General features: G+C 34.0%; 1 protein-coding gene across 3 annotated transcripts in view; it reads left to right on the top strand.

Annotated features, from left to right (window-relative positions):
- Window positions 1-258: 258 nt before the first annotated feature.
- LOC142986172 (peptide transporter family 1-like) overlaps window positions 259-23,131 on the top strand; it is a 45,198-nt gene continuing 22,325 nt past the window's right edge. Inside the window, exons 1-2 of one of the 3 annotated variants that reach the window (XM_076134485.1) lie at window positions 259-277; window positions 357-440. In XM_076134485.1, coding sequence (XP_075990600.1) covers window positions 366-440 — 75 coding nt within the window. In that variant the 5' untranslated portion in view covers window positions 259-277; window positions 357-365. Of the gene's footprint in view, window positions 278-301; window positions 441-8,262; window positions 8,454-23,131 lie in introns of those variants that run through there. The other 2 variants (XM_076134483.1, XM_076134486.1) reach the window with 2 other exon arrangements.

The raw sequence follows: 23,131 nt of genomic DNA, 5'->3' as shown, positions 1-23,131 counted from the left end.
TATCTACTACTTCTGAGAAACAATACAACCTTCAAAATACAGAACAAATTAGATAAACGTGTCGGCATAACAAAACATCTCACAATGATAACCAATGTAAGCATTTTAGTATGCATTTGTTGTTGATTCAACTTTTGCGTAAGACCATTGTACCGTGCAGAACCAGAGTAGAGTGCAACCACCGAGCTCCTTATATTTTTCTCAATAAAGTCTATAAAGGTTTGAACTAACGGCTAGGCACGTTGTGTGAACTCCATCATAACATATATAACGTCAGGTATGTACAGCACCTAGCGTTATCGTAAAATTATCAATCTGTAGTGTAGGACCGTAACAATTATGTCGTGATTTTTAAGGTTTCTTATATGGATCGGAGCAAAATGGAGCACGACGATATTGTCGAAGATTTAAACCTATTAGGAAACAACAGGAAAAATAAGGTATGTAAACATTGTTTTATTATAACATAGCTTTGCACGTTTCAATAGAATAGGTTATATTAAACAATAACATATCGTGGAATATCGATAAGCTGCGATATAAAACAATAGTATATCTTTTCCAAAATAATAACCGTTAAGAACATGCACGACTTGAATGAACGAATAATTTATGGTTACTTTTTAAAGTGAGGTTAGAATTAGGTTAGTGTTCTAAAAATATCTGGTGTCGAGACGTTAATTTCCTTACCTCGTTGAAGATGTTGTGAAATACTTTGCAATAGTTTGTATCATTTATAAAGATTATATCATCTTTTTTTAAAAACTGTAATAGATTAATTGATAATATCGTGTGTTAGCATTTTTAATGGTTCATGAGTCTATTACTCCATGACCTTGAAGTAAAATTCAGCTACAATGTTCGGGAGTAACAAAAATATGTGATGCAAACTACACATTATACTCGTATTCTTAAAGTTTAAACATATCCAGACATCTTACAGGATGGTGGTCTACTGGCTAGGAGGAGAAGGTACCTATTCTTTTATTGGATATGATGTCAGCGTCCACTGTCAGTGATTACGATGGCTAAGTTAAGAACAATCCATTGTTTAGATGCTTGTATTTCTTGTTATAATGACTGGCGACAATTGATCATTATGACGTTTCATTTGAAAACCTGGTGTGACGAGAGGCACGTACGATGATCTAGCTATTCGTTCATATTATACTTATTATATGGTCAAAGTTCATTTATCCACGTAGATACAAATACCGAAACGATATTTCTTAAAACTGGGTTGTTTAAGTGAATGTATGATTAAGATTTATCCATCGCCGACGAATTGTACGGAAAATCTAAAATTGTTCATTTAAAACTCAGGAAACTCTTTCTATGAAAATACTAAATTTCTAACAAACGGTACCTTCCGTAAAGAAAGTAAAGTAAAGAAAGCTAGAGAACTAAAAAATTAGAAATACGAGAAAGAGGAAGAAGAACGTCAAGATCGTGGTTATTCATTGAATGATACATCAAAACGGAAATAAAATTATACCTAGAACACATTTTCTTCAAGTTTTAAAGTATCAGTCACTATTTCTGAGTTTATATTATGGTGCTTTTGGTTTGAGTGATGAGTGTCAGATAGCGCTCGAGTTGAAAACTCTACTTGTAGTGAAGTTGACTCTGCTCAAAAGGTACTGCTTTTTAAGAAGTGTTTTTTTACCTTGCGTACCTTGGTTCAGAGACTAAATCACAAACAGAACCGTATAAATTCCCTCTCCCGAATCACCTTGACAAATCTCCCCCCTGTTGATAGTCAGTAACATAAGAGGTTTAGTCCAACTACCAGAATACGTATTTTGAAGGATTAGTTTTGCAAAAAGGCAAGATGTGACCGTATTACATTTAAGCAGCAGGTGCGTTACTTTATAATACAATAGAACATAGATATTTGATTCTTTAGAAGGAGGCTTAAAAGAAAGTCGGAGAGTAGACTTCTATGACAGCTGTTTCCTAGATACGAAGGATTTGAATTATCACGACTAAGCACAGACTTGTTCAACACTCGATAAGATATAGGTAATGGGTATTCGAATGCGAAAAAAAACTTGCTTTTGTATGTAGCTTATAACCCACTGGTCATAAGGTACGTACAGATGCGTACCTTCTCACCTAAGACCTTGTGACAGATGCGTGAGATCCATTTTTTCATCCAAAAATCATTCATTACGTTATTTTTCAGCAAATAAAATTCAAAATTTAATATCCAGTAGCATAAAACGTGATCAAAGAGTAACTACACTTCGCAATTCTACGCAGTAGCCTCGTACATTGCAAACATTAGTGCCTACTACAAAATATAATATGTACCAATGCATTTTATCAGATAACATTGTTACATGAGTGGTTACTTACAATGATTAAAACCACTGGACCTAAGTATGAGATAGAATTAAATGTCCTTACTTGTACTATGGCAAATCAAGAATTAATAAGTCATAATAAATAAATGCTATCGTAGTACATATATCCGAAGATGAGCGCCCGAGAAGACAGGAGTATATGAAGTGCCTCCATATCTAGTCAGTGTATGTTGCCAATTTTGTAATAAGCGGGCGAGCTTGAAAATGTTTCATCGAATTTGTGTAACTGCAAAATCTTACTTATCTTTTGATTGACCTGGGAATCGAACACACTGCATCGACAAAGGCTTTCTAAATATAGTCCCACGTAATAGAAGTTTCAATATACAAAATACAGGGATTAAATATCAAATAATCTCTGGTCTCTGCCTACCTCTATGGAAAAAAGACGTGAGTTTATTTATATTTATGTATGTATATAAGTAAATCCTCGGCGGCAGCAGAAATACATCAGTGAAAATTTCAACTGTCCAGCTGCCATACATGAGTTACAGCCTGGTCACAGACAGATGGGGAGTGGGGTCTGAGTAGAGCCTTCCCGTTCACGCACTAAATGGTTGCCTACCGGGGTGGGTTTTTAGTGGAATACACCATACCCCAAAATTTCTCCCCTATGAAAGTTGGGCATCCGAAGGGATTTCTCCCCCCCGAAAAAAAAGCAGGCATACGGATTTGTCTCTTGCGATGCATGAAGCGCCTTTAAAAAATAAAACGCTGTTTAAATTATACGAGCGCCAAAGCAAATTTATTTTTGCACAAGCAATGACATAACTGATAAGTTTTTGCTAGCAGTTTTGAGTAGGTACATAATATATTTTATCTCAATGTAGAAAAACGTTCGAACCACTCCGCAAATAGTTCATTGTCCCAGAGGCTATTTTCTTTGGTACGTACATACTTACTACAGTACTCGTAATTGAATTACGTACCTGCTTAATAGTACGTAGACACAATACAAATAGATACGCTTTGTTGAATGTTGGCTAGTATTTGTGAATTGATAACGTGATTAAATATTTAATTTGTTGTTATCGGTAATTCCCATAAAATGAACAAGCAATTGTTTAAAAAGAAAGAAGTTGCATCTCGAAATAAATGTATTGAACCCCGACTAATTTGTGTTAACTTCTTGTACGCGATCTTTTGGTAGAGAATAATTCGTTATAGGAATTTCATTCAAACCAGAAATCGAACGCGATGCTTTCTGCAATTGATACAAAAGCTTCTCTTACATGTGTATTGAGGGAAAACCATGAGTTATTTTTTTATCCCATTACTGTCCCTGTGTCCTGCAGGCCTTGAGTCCACCTCGCTGGCCAAGTGCGGGTTGGGGACTTTGCATGCCCTCAATAAATGTATTAATCAAATTTTAGGCATGCAAGGTTAAATCACGATGTTTTCCTATACCGTTAGGGTAAGTGATAATTGTTTCTAATATACACATAACTTCGAAAAATCATTGGTGTGTTGCCTCATGTTCGAGCCTGTAACCACTTGCGTGGGAGGTGCCAAGTTAAACCACTCGGCTATCACTGCTTTTTAGGTTAAATATATTATATTATTTTAATGAAATAATATCACAAATCTTGGAATAGTTTTTATCAAATAGTAACGTGATATTGATTGACTTTTAACGAGCACAAGTTACAACGTCTGCACGTGATTAAATACCACTTCCGTTAAGTATAACACAAAGAACTAAACATCTTGTTAGTTTAAACAATATCTTTCAATATTTTTGGATAATGTCACAAACAAATTGCTATTCGTGATAAATGTATCGGGGGAAAATGAAAAATGGTTACAAAATTAACAGATGGGCGAAGTTGGGACCAGAAACTTATACCTATTTAAATACTTAAGTTGTATGAAACAGTACTTATGTGAAATAAAGTAATCAAATCTGAGATAAAGTTAAGCTTAGATTTATAAAAATCTAGGTAAATCGATGGAACTGGCTAATCGCGACTTGTTTTACGAAAGTTATAAAATCAGTTCGTGAAATGAGTTTGGAGTAGGTTTATGGGTAACGCGTTTGCAAATACACACATTAGTATAAGTGTGTTCGAAAACGAACATTATTAGAAGTAAAGTACTTAGATAAGCTGTTTTTTTTATTCTGACGTATTCAATCATCCTATTGTCACGCACGTGGGCACGTATAGAATGATGGAATGAATGTCAAAGTGTTGCCTCCAGCCAAGCGTTGCATTTCACTACTGTAGTTTGATTATCGTAACTGAGTCTGTTTAACAACTAATACAATGCTGTAAAAATTGATGTGCATCATACATCAGGACTATGACACACCGTACGAATGTAATAATACTCTTACTTGTAACGTACAATTAAATGAAAACTATAGCTTGGGGTTAGCGAGGCAACATACCATTTCCATGCTCCTGAAGTTGTATTCAAAATAGTTAGTTGCGTATACACTTCATAAGTAAACTTCATGAGTGGCTGAAACGGTCGTAGATCGTAATTTAGAAAATGATAATGGATAGAATATTCATCTTGCATCATGATTTACTAAAATAACGTGTATTCTTACCACTATCAAAATATTGTTAACCCACTACTTTGAAAGCACGGTTCTTCTATTAAAATTAGAGAAGAACTATACCTAGACTGTGAGCCAAGTGCAGATTGAAGATACTGCCTCCCTCAATGAATGTTTTAAGATAATATTGGCATGCTAGATTTTTATCTCGTAAGCAATTGCGATTTATTATTTCTAAGCTTTTTAATACGCACATAACATACTAAAAATCATCGGTGCGTTTTGATTTTCCAAACACTTACGCTTACTCAGCTATCGCTGCTTCATTTCTGCGTGCAATGTAGGTAAAACCTACTAATAAATGTACGATGGCCGCATTTTATTTACCTTGTCAAAGTTTTTCCTGCTTGTTACTCTTACCCTGGCTGATGCAATTTGGTCACAACCTCAAGTAATGCTCGTGTTATTCCCGTATTTTATTTGATACAATCCTATTTTTTTAGTACAAGGAGGCGTACACGATTGCTTGTAACTTTTTTATAAAAGGTAGAATACAGAATTAAAATAAATAGCTAATTTACGTCGTTAATTACTAATTACCGTGATCGTGATTGTCTTTCTCACGGTATATCTTGGATCACGAAGGCGATTCGATAGTAAAAATTTTGCGTCGGGGGTTTAAAGTGACACAGTTATCCCAACATTTTGGTAATAAGTACATTAGCACCATTTTCTAATCACATTAATTCTAATTATTCCTAATAGATTCAAAGATGGCCGTTGGAACAGAAATTGACCTTCAGTCACGTGAATAGCGTCTGTTTTTTTACAAGCTTTTTTCCTGTATTGTGCCGCCTACAATAACCTAACCTTTAGAGCGCCTCAACAGGCTTTTTTGTCTAATATTTGTTATTGTTTTGATGCCAATTGGACGAACTCATGTTTTGTTAAGATACCTAATCTACAACAGGTACAATTAAATTAACGTTAAGAAAAATATAAAAGTTTTTTTTTATTAAAAGTAGGCATATAGGAGTAAACGTTATCTGCGAGACAATTGTGAAAAAATCTGAATACTTAAATATGTTTCAATAAGATCGGACTTTCACCTACCGATGACTGCTGTTGTTAAGAACATTTTAGTAATCCTACCAATATTACAAATGCGAAAGTTTCTGAGAATGTATGTAGGTATGTATGTATGTTTGTTACTCTTTCGCGCAAATACTACTGAACCGATTACGATGAAATTTGGTAAATAGGTAGCTGAAAACCCAGAATCGATTGTGTGTAACAGTAGCTAGAAATTCCAGATAGGGGGCCCCGCAGGTCCTGATGCAATTCCGCCGGAACGGGATAAAGATAAGATACGGGTTAAAGCATTCCATTAGATCCATACTCTCCCCGAATAGATTCGAGAACTCTATCTGGGAGATACCAGTTAGGGCGAGGGTAGATGTGAGTCTTCCGCGGACCACTGTACGGATGTTACAGTGCCGGGAATAATGCGTGCTCCAGCTTCATTTTGGGCGATGTACATTTCGCTATCCATTCCTGACGTAACATCAACGTCAAGCAGCCCCAGGCGCACTGGAGCTCCATTCATCCCAGGCTCTACGTCAGGTTCTTCTTCATTGCGTCGCTCGTCCAATATCCACTCCATCTATCAGAGAGAAATAGTATTCTTCGCATTACCATGTTACCGTTGATGTTCGCTAAATCTAATATTACACCGGGTTCGGCCATTCGTAGGAATAATCGAACCATATTCCCGCATATTTCAATTCGCTGGGGCTCTGGGATTTACACAGGAAGGGTTTCCACGCGGACGAAGTCACGGGCGGCCTCTAGTCTTTAATAATCAACGACCTGAGTGGGTTTATCTAATAATATGTTAAAATATGTATACATATAAATACGCATAACCTACATATTATTCATTTATTCACAATTATATTACCTACGCTCTTGTGAGATGAGAAACAACAGCACTGTTTGTTTATTTGTTTCATCTATGATTTTATTGTTACATGTATAACATGTGACGCATCCGATTGAAAATAATGATAAAAATATATGTATACTTAGTATACCTACTCCCTTTAATATGATTGATATGTGTATTGATTACAATGATCCTTAGTCTCTGCCTACCCATATGGGAAAAAGGCGTGATATTATGTATGTAATGCATTATTCTATTATTGATATGTTATATATATTTTGCCGACATGTTCGAAAATAACAAGGAAAATAATCGTACTCAGTTGAGATCGGGATTTTACAAATTCCATGCGTATCATAATTTAATAAATTCAGTAGATGTATTTGCGGCAGTATTCTTCTTATTCTATGATACTCAATATAGATAGAGGATAATTTTATCATTCAAGTTTAGACTGTTTTATTAGCAGTTTTTTTGTAGTAGAATTCTTAGGGTATTGTACTCTAAATCGCGTAGGCGTACTCTATAACCTACGTGCCTGATTATGTTACACCTGATGTGCCGCAAGAAATGTAAAAAAATACCCTTTTCAAATTTATGAGCAGTAAATACTCTTTTTATAAGTGCGTACTATTTATTTATCTGATTTTCATTTTTTTTTTAACAAACGTCAAGAACTCTCTTAATATACATTACCCATACTCCTGTTTTAAAAAATAAATACTACTTAAACTTTCAGTCGGTTTTTTACTAGTGTATTAGCCTTATTAACTATTGGAAATCCAAAATTCTTCATTGTTACGAATTTTTGATCTTGCCTATCTAAGATAAAGCTAAGGCCAAGCTAAGCAAGTGGGCCTTGCTTCGTACTTTATCTTCAATCAATTCGTTAAGGGCCAATCCAAAATCAATTTATTCTAATTGAGAAAAATTATTGTCGTTTTGACAGTAGGTACTACAGTATCAAAACCGGCCGTTTAATCCTCCATTAAAGAAAATGATCTAACTACATATACAAAATTAGGCTCATGTGATACAATTTTTAATCACAAAATGAATTTATGAGTAAAAATTTGTAGAAAATGATTAATTAATATGGACTGTAAGCTGTTACGCACATCGAAAAATATATTAATGATGTTATAAGTATAGGTAGTTTGTGTTAATATTAGACATAGGTGCAGCCTCGAGTTGGTCATAAACATGCAGCAGCCTAAACAAGGTTGCACTCTTGTAATTACCAAAACACTTATTAGGTACGAGCCTCTTATTTGGACAGGTGCTTAAATGCAGGCTTTTTAACTGTGATGATAATTTTCTGTCCACTGAAGATAATGACCAACATGCACCTAATAAGTATTTGTACTCTCCCAGTCATAAGCGGAGATGACGAGACTCTGTGTAGTTAGCTGGAAATCTGATTGGAGCTGTCGACCGCAGCCAACGATTGACACCCGCTCGCGTGTCAGTAGCGCGCGCACTGACAGTTCGCGCGCTCGCCTTTGCGCAGGCGCACCGTATTACTTGTACTATAAATTATGTCATAGTGCGTTCACAATACGAGAACAGAAAAATAGTAACAGTGGTATTCAAGCTTATAAAAATTTCTTAACAGTGCACAATGGAGGAGAAACAAGTGGTAAGTATTCTTTTATTTAAATAATTTCAGCAATTCACAACAGCGAATTGCAATAAAATTGGCGTTAATTTTCTTTGCAATGCCATTTTTAATATTTTAAAGTTTAGTTTTAACAGTTGTTACAAATATATTTGCGGGTGCGATGTTTTTGTACAGTATTATATAGTGATGGGTTGTACCGAAGGTCACTATTTTAAGGCTAGTCTCAGATTTTATTTACGTTAGCATTTACGTAAAAATAAAGGTTACGGATATGTTTTAATGTACCAACGTCTTGCTGTTGTGCTTAATGTTTCGGACACCTTCATTATAATCTACTAAAAACGTTAACAATTAAGTCATTTATAATTTGCTTTGGCGACGTACATATGTAAGAAAACAAAATTAAATTTACGCTTGACATCTTGTCAATAAAATTTATTAAAAATAAAAAAAAACTGTAAATACCTTGCCTTCATTAGAAATGCAAGACACAGGAATTAACCCTAATTAAAAAAAATAGGAAAATATGTAACATAAAATGCAACAACAAATATAACATACCTATTTTTGTGATGTCTAGCCACGATGATATCGAGCTGCTTGTTTACGAACCAAGTAGGGATATTTACTTAGTCCAAGGTGCCAGAATCTTTGCAGGAAAATAAAAAAGAAATTCTCAATTAACGCTGACCTACTTATAAAAACCATTAAGATCACTTTCGCTATGAAAATGAAATAGAAAAAGCATATTAAAATATCCCGTCGAATCGAGAAACAAACTAATTTTTTAATGGGTTCGAAAGATCTAGGCCAAAAAATATAGATTCATAGTCAATACCTAGATTAAAAAAAATTTAAAAAAATTATACTTAACATTTCTCGTCGCTTTGCCCGTGTTTAAGGATAGGGATAAAATAAGTACCTCATGTGTTGGTCGATGATAAAAAATATCTGTGTGCTAAATATGTGCAACATTTATTAAAATCTATTTGGTAGTTTTTGCGTAAATTTATAAATGCAGATTTATGTACGCATTCATCATTTTACCACTGGTTTCTGACGTACATTCAGTGGTAGTTTATGTATTCAATAAAAAATACAGTTTGAATAGATATACTACCGATAAATGTGCCTCTGAAACCGGGCATTAGTGAAGTAATAAAATAAGAAATTTAATTTTTTAAACACGTAACCTAATAATGATCGGTATTTCTTTATTAAGACCCGACTGTAACCGGTTGTTGGATCAATAAATTAGACATTATGTATTGATAAATCAGGGAGTATATCGCTTTTAGATGAGACAATTAAATCACTTATTGCAGAAATGAATGATTCAGCTACGTCTTCATTCAAGGCTATAATATAACGTTGTGTTAAATACTGTTGCTATAGTACTCTGATAGAATAAAAACGATGTTAAAATCGCGAGCTCTGTACTATTAATATTCATTTTATCTTAACGTTAAAAGATCTTTTGTAAACAAAGGAACAGTTTGACAGTTTAATCCATCGACTAAATAAATGGCAAATGTATGAAAACAACTATCAAAATTATATCTGATAGATATATTTACATTTTGAAAATTATCTATGACAGGAGAGAATAAAGACGGGTTGCGTTAAACCTCTATATAATTCTAAGTAATTGTTCTGTGTAGGAGACACACATAGATTACCAGCATCATAATAAACACAGTTTGCACTTACCTACACTAATTACTGTCGTCAAGAGCCGGTACTAACTAACTTACTATAAATCTCCGTTTTCATAAAGCATTGTTCTAGTCCTGTGTTGTAGTCAAATGAAAAGTTTTTATTTATGCGCTATGTGGGTTAGGTACATATTATGGTTATATGATAAAATTTTGTTGTACACAAAATTAAATTTATGTGTACGTAATGATTATTTATAAACATAAAAGTATTTTTAAATATTTAGCTATTTGATGTAATGTTGCACCTAGATAGTTATTAACTTGTAACAACAACAATATTTGTATATAAGAGAGGAATAAGAGAAGTGTTTTGAGTTTCAAAGACGCGGGCAAGTTAGTACCAAAATATTGTGCAAACTATTTCTGTAAAGGTCTTCGACTTTCACGGTTCGGTTATGACTAGTAAATCTAGTAATTAAGAAGCGTCATTGCTTCAATTATATAACAGTTGTAAAATCATCTTTTACTCTATCCGATCTATAGCATTATAATCACACAAGCTCTTGTCCGCGACACTGTCCGCGTGGAATTTTTATGTTTATATCCATGGGAATTCCGCAATACAAACTACCACATAGTCTAGGTTCAAACTATCTTTGTACAAAAATTTAATTCAAATGGTTAGAGACAGATAGACAAAGTTATTATTTAGTTGGGATTTCGCCGGGTTAAATCGCGTTATATTTCGGTTTAATACGCTATATTTATTCTAGAATACTTGAGTTTACGATTTATCATCGTTTTACTAATATTTTTTTTTGGTAAGTTTGTGTTTAGATAGTATAAGCCTGTATCGTTATGCTCCCTTATGACTTTCCACTTTGGGGCTTGGAATGGTACCATTTTTGGTTGTAGGAGTCAAGATAAATTTATTGTTTATAGTTGCAGCCTCGTGCTTAAGAAGTCAGTTATTATACAAAATCATACACATGGCTTATCAATGCAGGCATTATGTTAATTGCGCCATAGTTTAGCACGTCGCGCCGTGGCACGAGTCTCTCAATTAATCTGTAGTATTCTGTAGGGTACTTGAACATCTATTGTCTAAATAAATACCTACTTGAAAAGTAGTTACTCTTACAAAATCAAGATGGTCTCTTTAATTACTTATGATATTAATCCGTTATCTTTAAGGCAATGCAATTTCACAATGATGTTATTGATAATTAAGTACTATTATCTCAATTGATAATAATCTATTTAAAACTGAGAATGACGGGCATTTTTAACTGTGGTGTATACCATTACTTAGTTACATTAACTTTTTATTATAAGGTTATTTTGGTATTTTATCCGTAGCATACTTAATATCGCGCCTGTTATAACCTAAGGTTTAGACAGATGAACTGTTCATATTTGTGTACAATTATTCAATTGACTGATTAACATATAACACATAAAAACAAGTAGTCCTTGAGAAAACGAGAATTTTTAATGTATATTAATTTAAATTGAGATATGTTTTACCCATATTATGTATTAATTTTAATAGAAAACGAGTTTGTTTGCCCTATTTTCACGTCTGGACAGAGAGACCAATTCAAAATTTTATAGGGTTATAGACAACATGAAAAATTTAACATAGTAATAAAAATATCACGCGAGCGGAGCCGCAGGTAGGCAAAGGTTAATCTTAAACAATTGTAACATTGTCATAATATTTCAAGTTGTATTACGACAGTTTTGTTCAGATTAGATTGAACAGATAGTACAGAGTTTTTTTACTTTCGCCCTATCATCCTATCTTGGATGAGCATAGATCAGATGGTTATCTGATATCTATGATAGCCATACGTGCAATGATTAGTGGATTTTATTTGTAGGTATATGACTATATGACAATTAACAGTTTTATCATCGATAGGTATCTTGCATTACCTGTTTAAACATTGCTACCTATTTTGACGAGTGTTAATTACACTAAAAACCGGAACACGTATTGTTCCTTAGAATGCCTGATGTCCAGCAGCAGGCTGTACTAGCCCTAATAAAACTTCTAGAAAAAAAAAAATACACTCAGCGGCAGAAAAAGTGGCCCAAGCGCTTATCGTGAATTTGTAAACAAATTAAGTAATATATGAAAGATATATTGTTGTAAGTAGTTGCGAAGTGATCTGTTTAGTGTTATGAAGTGTTGAATTTCAGATTAATTTAAGTGACGGATGACTTTTTCTAACAATGTGTGTTAGAACTGAATTCAGTGTTGATTCGAGAGGTCAGTTGAATTCTGTATTTTGAAATATTGCTGCACGGAAACGATTTTCTTTGTGATTTTTATTGATTATTGGTCTATTTAGATTTTAGAAAAGATTTGAAGATGCCACTTACTGCTGAACAAGTGGCTTAGGTGGTCTTGTTGTCCGATCAGGGCCATTACCATTGAGAGGTGGCTGCATTTTTCAATGTATCGCGTACCACTTTAAGGTTTGCGATTAGGAGGTATCGTGAGACTGGTCTCTACACGCGGCGACTAGGAATTGGACGAACACGATGTACATCCGCAAGAGATGACCGATATGTTAACCTCAAGGTGCTGAGAAACCGCTTTCTGACAGCGTTTGAGATTCACTAGAGGCTTCAAGCGGTACGCGGAGTCATTCTTAGTGAACGGAACATGAGGCGAAAGATAAAAGAACGTAATTTACAGGCAGGAAGACCAACCCGCGTACCAGAACTCGAGAGACACCATCGAGTTGCGCGATTACGATTTGCTCGTAAACATGTGAATTGGCTATCGACCAATGGAGCAAGTTCTTGTTAACCGATGAGTGCTGAGTAGCATTAAGAGCACCAAATGGTCGTGAGAGAGTGTAAAGATGCCATTAAGGATGGTTTTTTCCCAACACAACACGTCAGACGGTCAGTTACAAAGGTAGGTCTGTTATGGTATGGAGAGGTGTATGTTTGGAGGCACGTACAGAGCTTGTCATCGTAGATCAGCGCCTAACAGCAGCCGGGTACATTGAAGAAATCTTCCAAGACCATGTTGTACCACTTATGGATTTCATTGGTCGGGAGGATTAACTCTAATGCAGTTTAATGCGCGCGCTCATAGCGGCCGCGTTGTGGAATCGCACCTTGCTGATATCGGGATTCAAAAACTGGCTTAGCCTGCTCACAGTCCAGACATCAACCCCATAGAACATGTCTGGCACATGCTAAAAAACAGTGTATGCGCACTGCCCAACCCACCAGAATCACTTGGTGAGCGATGAACCGCTCTAGTCAGAGTGTGGGATAAAGTTCTTCAAGAAGTAATTAAAACATCCTCCAAAGCATGCCAGAATGCATGCAGGTCACCATAAATGCTAGAGAAGGTAACACGCGGTATAAACTAGATTTTTTCTTTGGTGCAGAATTAGGTTTTTGCAAAAACTTTCAGTAAGCGATTTCGACAAAAGCTGTATTTTTTAATTTTTCCCATTTTTGATTAAAAATTACGACTATTTAGTGTAAATTGTAACTAAACTTGTGTATAAACTGTTTAACTAATAGTTATAGCCAAAATAGTAACCATATATTGATATTCTAAAAAGTTTTATCGTAGTTTTGCTTTGGGCCACTTTTTCTGCCGCTGAGTGTATAACAATACATTCTCACGTAGACTACATAAAAATGTGAAATGATTGTCACAGAACAAATAAATAGTCGAACAATGCACCGAGTTATGACATAGGAACATAATAATATACATATGACGTTTTGTTTACGAGCGCTCTAATAACATCTACCTATATCATTGTATTGCTTGATATAAGATCCGGTAAGAGGTAAATACCCTCAACTTTAGTCAAATAATTATTCTAGCTAATTAACTACGAGCAAGTTATAATAATAATTAATTGTACCTATAATAATATGCAATTTCCTAAAGATCACTTACTTGTGTAAGACTTTTTCAAATGAGATATGCTTTGAAAGAAACCGAGCCAATAAGTTAAATGATTAGTTTCTATTTTTGAGAATTTTAGTAAAACAACTTCCAAACAGCAGCTGAATGGAACTCCTTCTTTTTGAAGGTTAAAAATAAGTAAAGTACAAAAGATTCTTGTGTATTAACTGTTTTATGTCTATTAACAAAATCATTACTTAGTATTTATTTTAATGGATGACTGACTCGTGTGTATTGATCGAAATATTTCGACATTATTTTACTAAGCAGAAACTACACGTTACTATCAATTTGAAACAGGTAACATTTAAAAGTTAGTTTGTTAGTTGCTGCGTTTCGCCAATATATTTCCTAAGTCAAAAAAAATCTAAAACTCAAATACACTTTTGTCGTTTTCAATAAATCAAATCGGCAATTCTCTTAGTTTAATGATTTCTATAAACTGTAAAAATTGTAGGTATTCTTTACTTGCGAAACGAATAAAAAAAGAACACTTGCATTGTTTTAGTTTTTGGGATAGTGGGCAAGAAAAAGGCAAGAATCTCACGTGTACCATTGTATTCAATTTCACGTCACAAGTTATACGAAAACCGGATCATGGCGCTTTTTCTTTTGCGAATTAGATGCCCGGTCCTAACACTATGGTATTTTACTACAAACCCTTAAATATTTCTCGAAAATGTTGCATAAAAAAACGTAAATCTAATCCCGTTGTATAAGCCTAGTGAATAGACAAAGACGCCTCGTCAACAGATTTATAATAATATGAAGCATGTGCGGTGATTGCATCAACTGCCAATCTGTTGGAAAGTGAATGTGACAATACACCGCGCTCTCTCTTTACAAGGTTTTGTGAAAAAGTCACAAGATACAACTTTATTATTTAAACAGTTATAACGACAACTGTACAATCAATAAACATTCTTATACGTTGTTTAGTAGCTGATAATCAATACCGGAACGGTCTTTTAGATCATATATCTTAATAACTTTTATGTTGAAAAATAATGAGAAGATTACGGGAATCACTCGACGTTGGCGAATGGCCGCTTGTATACCTACATATTAATATGTGTTGAACGTAGAGACATAAATAATAATTATCAATATGCTACTACGCGCAGTTCTATTGTGAATTGTCACGTCACATTTGATGTATGATGGTTTTAAACAGATCTCTTATAGCTATGTGTAAAATTTGCTTATAGCTTTATATTCCCCTGACGGTGGTCGGTGTCAAGTTCCTAAGATAGCTTACAAAATATTACATACGGCGGACAAAAAATAGGTATGTTTGTACAGAAAATATCACTTTAAGAAAAGGATAAATAGACAAAGCGTAATGAAAGTCTGTCTAAAATAGTTAGTGAAAAGTGGCGAGCTAGTTTTCACGAATTCAGAAATTATTAATACTTGTATGACGTGTGCAACTGCAAGCGTATCTCATTATTAACAGACCATTACACCTGCATAGATTTCCACAAAAATATTTCGAATAGTTTTTTCGTTAATTAGTTTCCAGTAAATAATGTAGCGTAGCATTTCTTTTGATCGTCACTTGTTCCGCTCTTGTAATACCGGTTTAATTTAATTTGAACAAAATCTGCGAAGTAGGCAATCTTTAGTTTAATTTATTAAATTATTATAATAATATGTACCTATGTTTGTTGTAAAAAAATACTGGTCTGCCGTTTTAGTCCTATTTTTAACAAAGTTAACTATCCTCATATCGTTTACGATATTAATATACATATGTACATAGGTACCTAATGCTGGGTGTGAATATTGTTATCTTAATTTATCGTTTTGTTAATTTAGAAAACAATTAAGGTGTGTCAAGTCAATTTGCTTGTCTGTATTTGTTTCCTTGTTAAATATTACAAAACCTTTTGCCTTGTTTTCTTTCACGGCATTCTTGCACGTGAAGATGGTATAACGCCTGTAATGTATATTTTATTCAAAGGTACCGAAAAAACGGTACCTACCTGGCTCCTTATATGATCACTCTCAGATTGGGAGTAACAGCATTTTTTCTTTTAAATTGTGAGATGTGACGGGCTGGACAATTACCGCGACTTTTCTGAGTACCTTGCTGTAATCTCGTTCTTGCTTCAAAAACATTTTTTTACGAAATTTCGAAGGGTCCGACCGGCTATCCCATAAACGGGTTTATGTCGTTATCTTAGCATAAATAACATTACTTTATGCTTTGATAAAAAAACGGTTTTATGGTTTTCAAGTATTTTGTTACTTTGTTACACACACGTGACAAAGTTGAAGAATATTGACAGCACTTCAAATGATAACAGTTGCTGTGAAGTAGTGACTTGGACGCATTTCTCAAGACATCTGATATAAAAATGTCATGAAGGCATATCTTTATAAATACGCCACTCGTGCGGATAATACTAATAAATGGTATTGTTTCGTAAAACCTTAAATGCGCGCACGTGAACACATAATAGAGCAACCTTCTTTCAATCACTCTTAAGACACGATAAGAAGATATGATAATGATAAAAATATTTTGATAGGACTAGACTTAGAAGATTCTATCTTGCCCTCCCAGAGTGATATGTTCTTGTCAGCTATCTCGTTAGATGCCTATATTTAAATACCAAAGCGTTAAAATTAATAAACAATTTTATTTTCTCAGTTTACGTTTATACGAATCAAAAATGTTTCTAAAGGCTAAGTATAATGCTTTTATACTCTCAAAGCAATTGATCAACGTTATCCATTAATTGATCAATGCAGTATGCAACACCTATAATTTGAATGATTAAATTATTTCGCATGTTGACTAAAACCATGCGTGCGAGACTAGTTCGAGGTGCCATGTTACGATGATATTGACATTGGCAACAGCAAAGTCGCGAGTTAGAATCGAAGAAGAATGTCATACATTTTTATTCTAATTTTGATGAATTAAATACTTTATAAATATTTTTGTGTATTTTTCGTACTTAATATTAATGTGTCAATCCAGGCAGTGTGACTTTTTCTTTAGACTTAAAACAAGAAAGAATGTTAAGATTATAATATTTCAATTAAAATAATAGGCAGAACTACTAGGTACTCTACGTTAGCTCGGCAAGAAGATGACAGGAGGAAATCCTGTCGTATCGGAATAGCGTTCGATCGGCGAAAGGTGTGTGCGACGTCCGGTAGCCCGCTGGGCGAACGATATTAGGAAATGTGTGGGGCATGCCGGGTTGAGATTGGCACAGAATTGGGGAGCATGGCGTAGGCCCATTTACAGGCAATATGAGGGCCGTGTTTGAAGGTCGAGATGATTTTTTTACAATGCGATAAACCGCACGGGTTTCTTGATTATTATGCTATTCGTAGTTGCTATTTATACCAATATCTTTAGAATATATCCATACCCACAGGTACTGTTGTTTAGATTTAATGTGATTATCTGTAAAAACATGGTATTTGGCACCGTCTAGTATTATTGTCCTTTCGTTTATATTGCAACTATCGGCGACTCGTTGCAACACTTCAACTTGCATTGAATCGTACTTGCTGCAGCCAATTTAGTTACTAGGTTTTATCCTCGATAAATACTTCTTGCACAACAACAACCTGTTTCAAGTACGAAGTCTTAACTTTCCGCTCTAAATTGTAATTTGATTATCTACAAGATTTGTATAACTTTGCGCTTGTTATCATTAAACGATAGATAGAATTTGTTGTAGAATATACCTTTTTTGTATTTGTTCAATTTGATCAAACCATTGCAACAGAGACTTTCAGACATTCTTTGATCAAAATTTTTACTATAAGGCTAGAAACTCTGCTTGACTACCTTTTTACCCTATTTATTAAAAGAAGCACTATAAAGAACAATTGGTAATAGAGATCTCGAGGAAAAAGTAAGGCAAATGTCCTTGCGTTTCTTTTAAACTATTTATTCAACGATGGCATCGATAAAACGAGTTATAAAAACAATTGTTTTTATAGAAGTGATCGAAACAGTCATTGTTATGTTGTACAGATGACGGTTACCTTCACATAATTTTGTCGCAACCGTTTGCCTTGACACAGTGTATTAGCCAGTGCAAGCCATCTTCACCAAATAATTATTCTAAGAGCGTTTTATGTTAATCGTACCTTTATTTACCTACGAAGAACTTATTTACTACATCAGTATTTTAAAATTTTTCAACGCTTACGTTAAAATACTGGTGTTTGAGTAAGATGGTGCCTGTTTAGTTAAACTATTGGCGCAGTACAGGTCTTATAATATTAATGCATACAGAACATTGGCAAAATTTCAGATCAGAACTGCTATTGTTTTGGATCAATGTCGTAAGCTTGTGTATTTCCTGACCAGTTTCTTTTTTCCTTATCCGATGACAAGTGACAATGAAGAGTAGAATAACATGCCTATCGAAGAGTCACCAGTCACCTATTCAGGCTTTGAAAATTCCGAGAATGTATTTGCCTAGGAGAATAGATCCAGTCCAATCCATATTGCTAGTTCAATACGCATCTGGTCACTCATAACAAAAAGTAGCGTTTCAATTCATTATTTTTAATCAGTTTCATACCTATATCTACTTACATTATAAAGTTTATTTGACATCCGGTATTTGATTAAAATATAATATGATACTTACTTGGCTATCCCCTTTCAATCTCTTAAATACCCTAATGTAGGTAATCTGTTGTCAACTTGTGGCTGAATATGACGGAATCTAATTTGGTATGATCACTACTGCAAAGCGGGCTGTTATTGTCTAAAATAGTGCAGACAGGTTCATATACAGAACCATTGGAGAAATTTCAAATCAGATGCGCTATTATCCTTGGTCAGTGGAATGAGCATGTTAATTCCTGGACGAGTAACTTCTCGTTGGCGTGATTACGGCGTTCAATTTGCCTTTAGTTTGTTATTGATATTTCATTAATTATAAATTGGAATCACCCATAGCATTGTTTGATTGACATCCGGTATGCGATTAGGTATTCATTAATAAAGGAACACATACTTGGTTTTTCCCTTTTTGTCTTAAGTGTCCTTCAAGTTCTATATTGTAACGAATTATTACACCTGCTTCAACAACCTGGTAGGAATATAATAATTATGAACTAGTTTTCATTAATAAGTGTCGCCGGCAGCCATAAGTTTACAATCTTCTGTATTATTATTATGTCCAGTTATACTTATTTATATTATAGGAAAACCTTTAAGAATGATAATATTAGCATATTTTTAACAAAAACATCAAAGCTGCTGGCAATAATATTTTGTAACATACCTAATAAAAAAAGGGGTCAATTGTGAAACATTTTATCCTTTGACAGTTCGACTGCACCTACGATCTTACACGGATTACGACTTCAAAACTTACGTAAATATCCAAAAATGGACTGCTATAGAATACAAAGTTGTGATGTACAAATCGTGAAATTGTGTTAAACAAAACAACATTTACAATATCGTGGGTGTTATGCTACAACATATAAAAATGTTGTGTGTGTAATTAAAATTCATATAATATGTTAATTCATTACCACATAGTGAGCTATTGTTCATGATTCAGACATTTCTCATTGAGAATATAAGCGTTAAATTAAGTTAAAGGAAAATAATTATAGTAAACCAAAGTCGTTCTTACATGAGCATTTTAATTTTACTTGAATTACAAATCGTATTTTTTTATAATATCTTACTTAAGACAAAATCGTAAGGTATTCCGTATATAGCTTTTTTACATTTTAAATCAACAATCAGCAGGTCAAAAACCGCTTTTTCTGTCCTCGTCGCTAATTCGTTTAGTTTTCCTTATTTTGTATTTTCCTTCCAATCGTTCTAAGTTTTTATGTATTTTCTTCCCGTTGAAACTAACGATATTAGTGGTTAAGAAGAATTTGTAGCTGAAGGCCATTTGCCATTTTTATGTTTTTTGGGATGTCCTAGTCGTTCCTTGTACATTCAAGCCTTGAAAAGCATTTCTATTATCTATCACAAGACCATATTGATCTTAAACGTTGTCTAAAAATAAGAATCCGAATGTCACTTGTTTTTTCTACCAATCTAAATAAATTTTATTCCCCGAAAAATCATTATTCGTCAGTTTTGACTATCTATCGTAAGTAATAATTATGCCAAAGAATAACCGTTTTGCGATAAATATATTATTTTAGGTAAAATAGAATACGTATCTACAGATTCTACATCTATTATTTATTTGCAATTCGATGTCAGACGCGAAAAAAATCCAATGTATAATATTATAAGTAGAAACTTGTTCAATACAGAGATTGGTTCGTAATCGTTACTATTATGTTGCACATTAATGCTTCGTCAACTTTCATTGCACTCACGTCACGTCGCGTCGGCTCAAGAAACATAGCCGTGGACATTCAAGGTGTAAGCAGTCTTCCTTCCTCTTCCTTATATGACCAGTACGGCCTTGATTCATACCTTTACACAACTAAATATGTAACTGTAACTGGTAGAAGTAAACAATCGAAATCTGAGTGTTTGAAAATTTGAACAACAATTTAATTTTATAATACTTTTTATCAATACGTAACGTCAGCAGGCTTATCACGTATTTCAGTTGACAGGTAGTTTATGTAAAATTGATGGTCACTTTTCAGTATATTGCTGCTTTGACGTAACGTCTTAATCACTTTTACCTAAGAGAGAAAGCATTGTACACCAGAGTGGCTTTCAAATAGTTGTCAACTGAGATATGTGATAGACCCCGGACGTTTTTCAATCACCGCTTGTAAATTCTAAGAAGTCCTTGATACTTTTGTCCCAATCTATTTATAAAAGAATACCAGGTCAATTGCACATGTTTGATAAAACCCCTTACGATATCTAATAAACGGCCGCTCAGACATTAAGGTACACTTGCCAACACAATCAGCCGGCTATTCTTCAATCTAATAATTCAATTGTGACTATAATATTGTCACATTCATATCGAGTTAGTCATTGGATGCCATACCGTTCATTCATATGCTAAGTGATCACTGTTTTTTTTCCCGTCTCTTGTATAATTTTCGAAGCCAACGAACTGTGATTGACAAGAGAAACATAAAAACAAAGATACATTAGCATTTAAACCCCCGCAAATAAAATTGTTTTAAAGATAGTAATGTATGCTAAGTTGAAGGTAGAATAAAAATTAATTCGTCATGGCACAGAAACCTGGCTGGCTTTAAAGGCGTTTAACCGTTTGGGGAAGTAGTAGGTATCTATTGAAGTTTTCTTTAATCTTATTGGCTTGCAGGAGAGCCCATGTTCTGACACCTGTTGAATATTTGCACTAATTTGCACTTCGACAAGCGAATCCTTGAACTGTGAACACAAGTTTCAGCAAAAATAAATATGTGAACAACTTTGACGTTGGTGGTCCCTCAATTTTGTGGAGCGGGCCACTCTAATTGCTCTGCGGCTTGACCAAAGTATGAAATCCAGTTGTTACCAGTTTTGAGGATCGCATGTATCGGTTGTAAGAGGAATTCGAGACATGGGTTGGCCTAAATTTATCACGATAATTGAGTAACCACTTAGGTTTAATTAAACCTACGATCTTTAATGAAAGATTGGACACAACGGCTATCGCGTTTCGCTAATGTTAAGTTACAAACGATACCGCGGAGATTCACGGTATATTATATCATTCTATTTATTGTATGTTTCATACGATAACAATTCAAGTAATTCATTAATTCAGTTTCCGCTAAATGAGTAGGTACGTAGTTACGAGTATGTAGTTTTTTTCGTTCATTTGATAACAAACTATATTTTTAGAACCTAGTTACAGACTTAAATTATTTAGATAGTATTTACTTTGAATTGTAATTAGTAATTATCCGTACGTCTTCTTGTATAAGAATTCATATTCTGTAACATATGCATTGCTGTTTAAACAAAAATATTTGACTAATCTAAAAAAACTAATACAGTGAGAATTTCTCATAAATATTTCTTACAAGTATAATGCTAATAATGATACTACGAACTATTTTTAGCAAGGAAGTAATCTACTATGTCAATAAGGATAAAATGAATCCGTGCTAAATTGTCGCTGCGATGTGTGCTAGCGGCGAGCATTCACGTTGATATGTTATACGCTGGCGTTTATTCAAGCATCGTTTGGTTTACCTTAGAAAATAATATAGCTCGATGAAAAGACGACGAAAAGTTTTTAACGCATTCTTTTAAATAAAGGAGAATGCTCAAAAAAAACCCAGGCTGTACACAAAAGTTATGTAACTCAAAAACTTAGTTATACTGTGTAATTGAATTCCCAATGTTTACCTCTATCAAATTCGATGGCTGAACATACTATTTTGCTATAACTTTTCAGTAGGGGTTTTCAATATATTTTTATATTTTTTAAATAAGTTACCTATATAAATGTTTAATCTTTTTTGAGTCACACATTTTTAATATAGGTATGTAACTGAGTTACAAATTAAAAATATTAAAAAATATATTTTTGAAAAATGAGTCATCATCACCAGGTCATACATATATGTCCCCACCGAGGGGCACGAGCCTCCCCTCTTAACAAAGAGGGGGATCAGGCCTTAGTCCACCACACTGGTCTAATGCGGGTTGGCAGACAATTGGAGGGCTATTATAAGGTAGAAAAGTGTTGTCATGGTGGTAGATTGCTAGCCTATAGCCTATGAAGCACCAAACCCTTCCATCCCTCTACTGACTTTTGCAGTATGCACGGGAAGAAATGCAGCTGGCACCTTCTATGTTTTTTTTTCGCTCTCAATCCAGCATGGTAGCAATGGGAGAAATGAGTGATACTGCGTAATTAATTCCAGATATTTACCTCTATCAAATTCAATGGCTAAACATAATAATATTATATTGCTATTACTTTTACTTTGTTTTGTACTATGTAGTGATAGAATATAATTATTTTATTGTTAATTTTTTTTTTTAAATCACAGTTCCATTAAAATTAATTAACAATCATCTCCCGGCTGAGATGATTGTTAATTTTTTTTTTTAAATCACAGTTCCATTAAAATTAATTATTTATTAGTATTAGATATTTACTTATCCAATTATATTATTAAAAAAATAATCATTG

The sequence above is a fragment of the Anticarsia gemmatalis genome, chromosome Z (assembly GCF_050436995.1).
Source record: "Anticarsia gemmatalis isolate Benzon Research Colony breed Stoneville strain chromosome Z, ilAntGemm2 primary, whole genome shotgun sequence".
NCBI lineage: Eukaryota > Metazoa > Arthropoda > Insecta > Lepidoptera > Erebidae > Anticarsia > Anticarsia gemmatalis.
The sequence above is the reverse complement of the archived record's forward strand: the minus strand, read 5'-3'. Positions and strand labels throughout refer to the sequence as shown.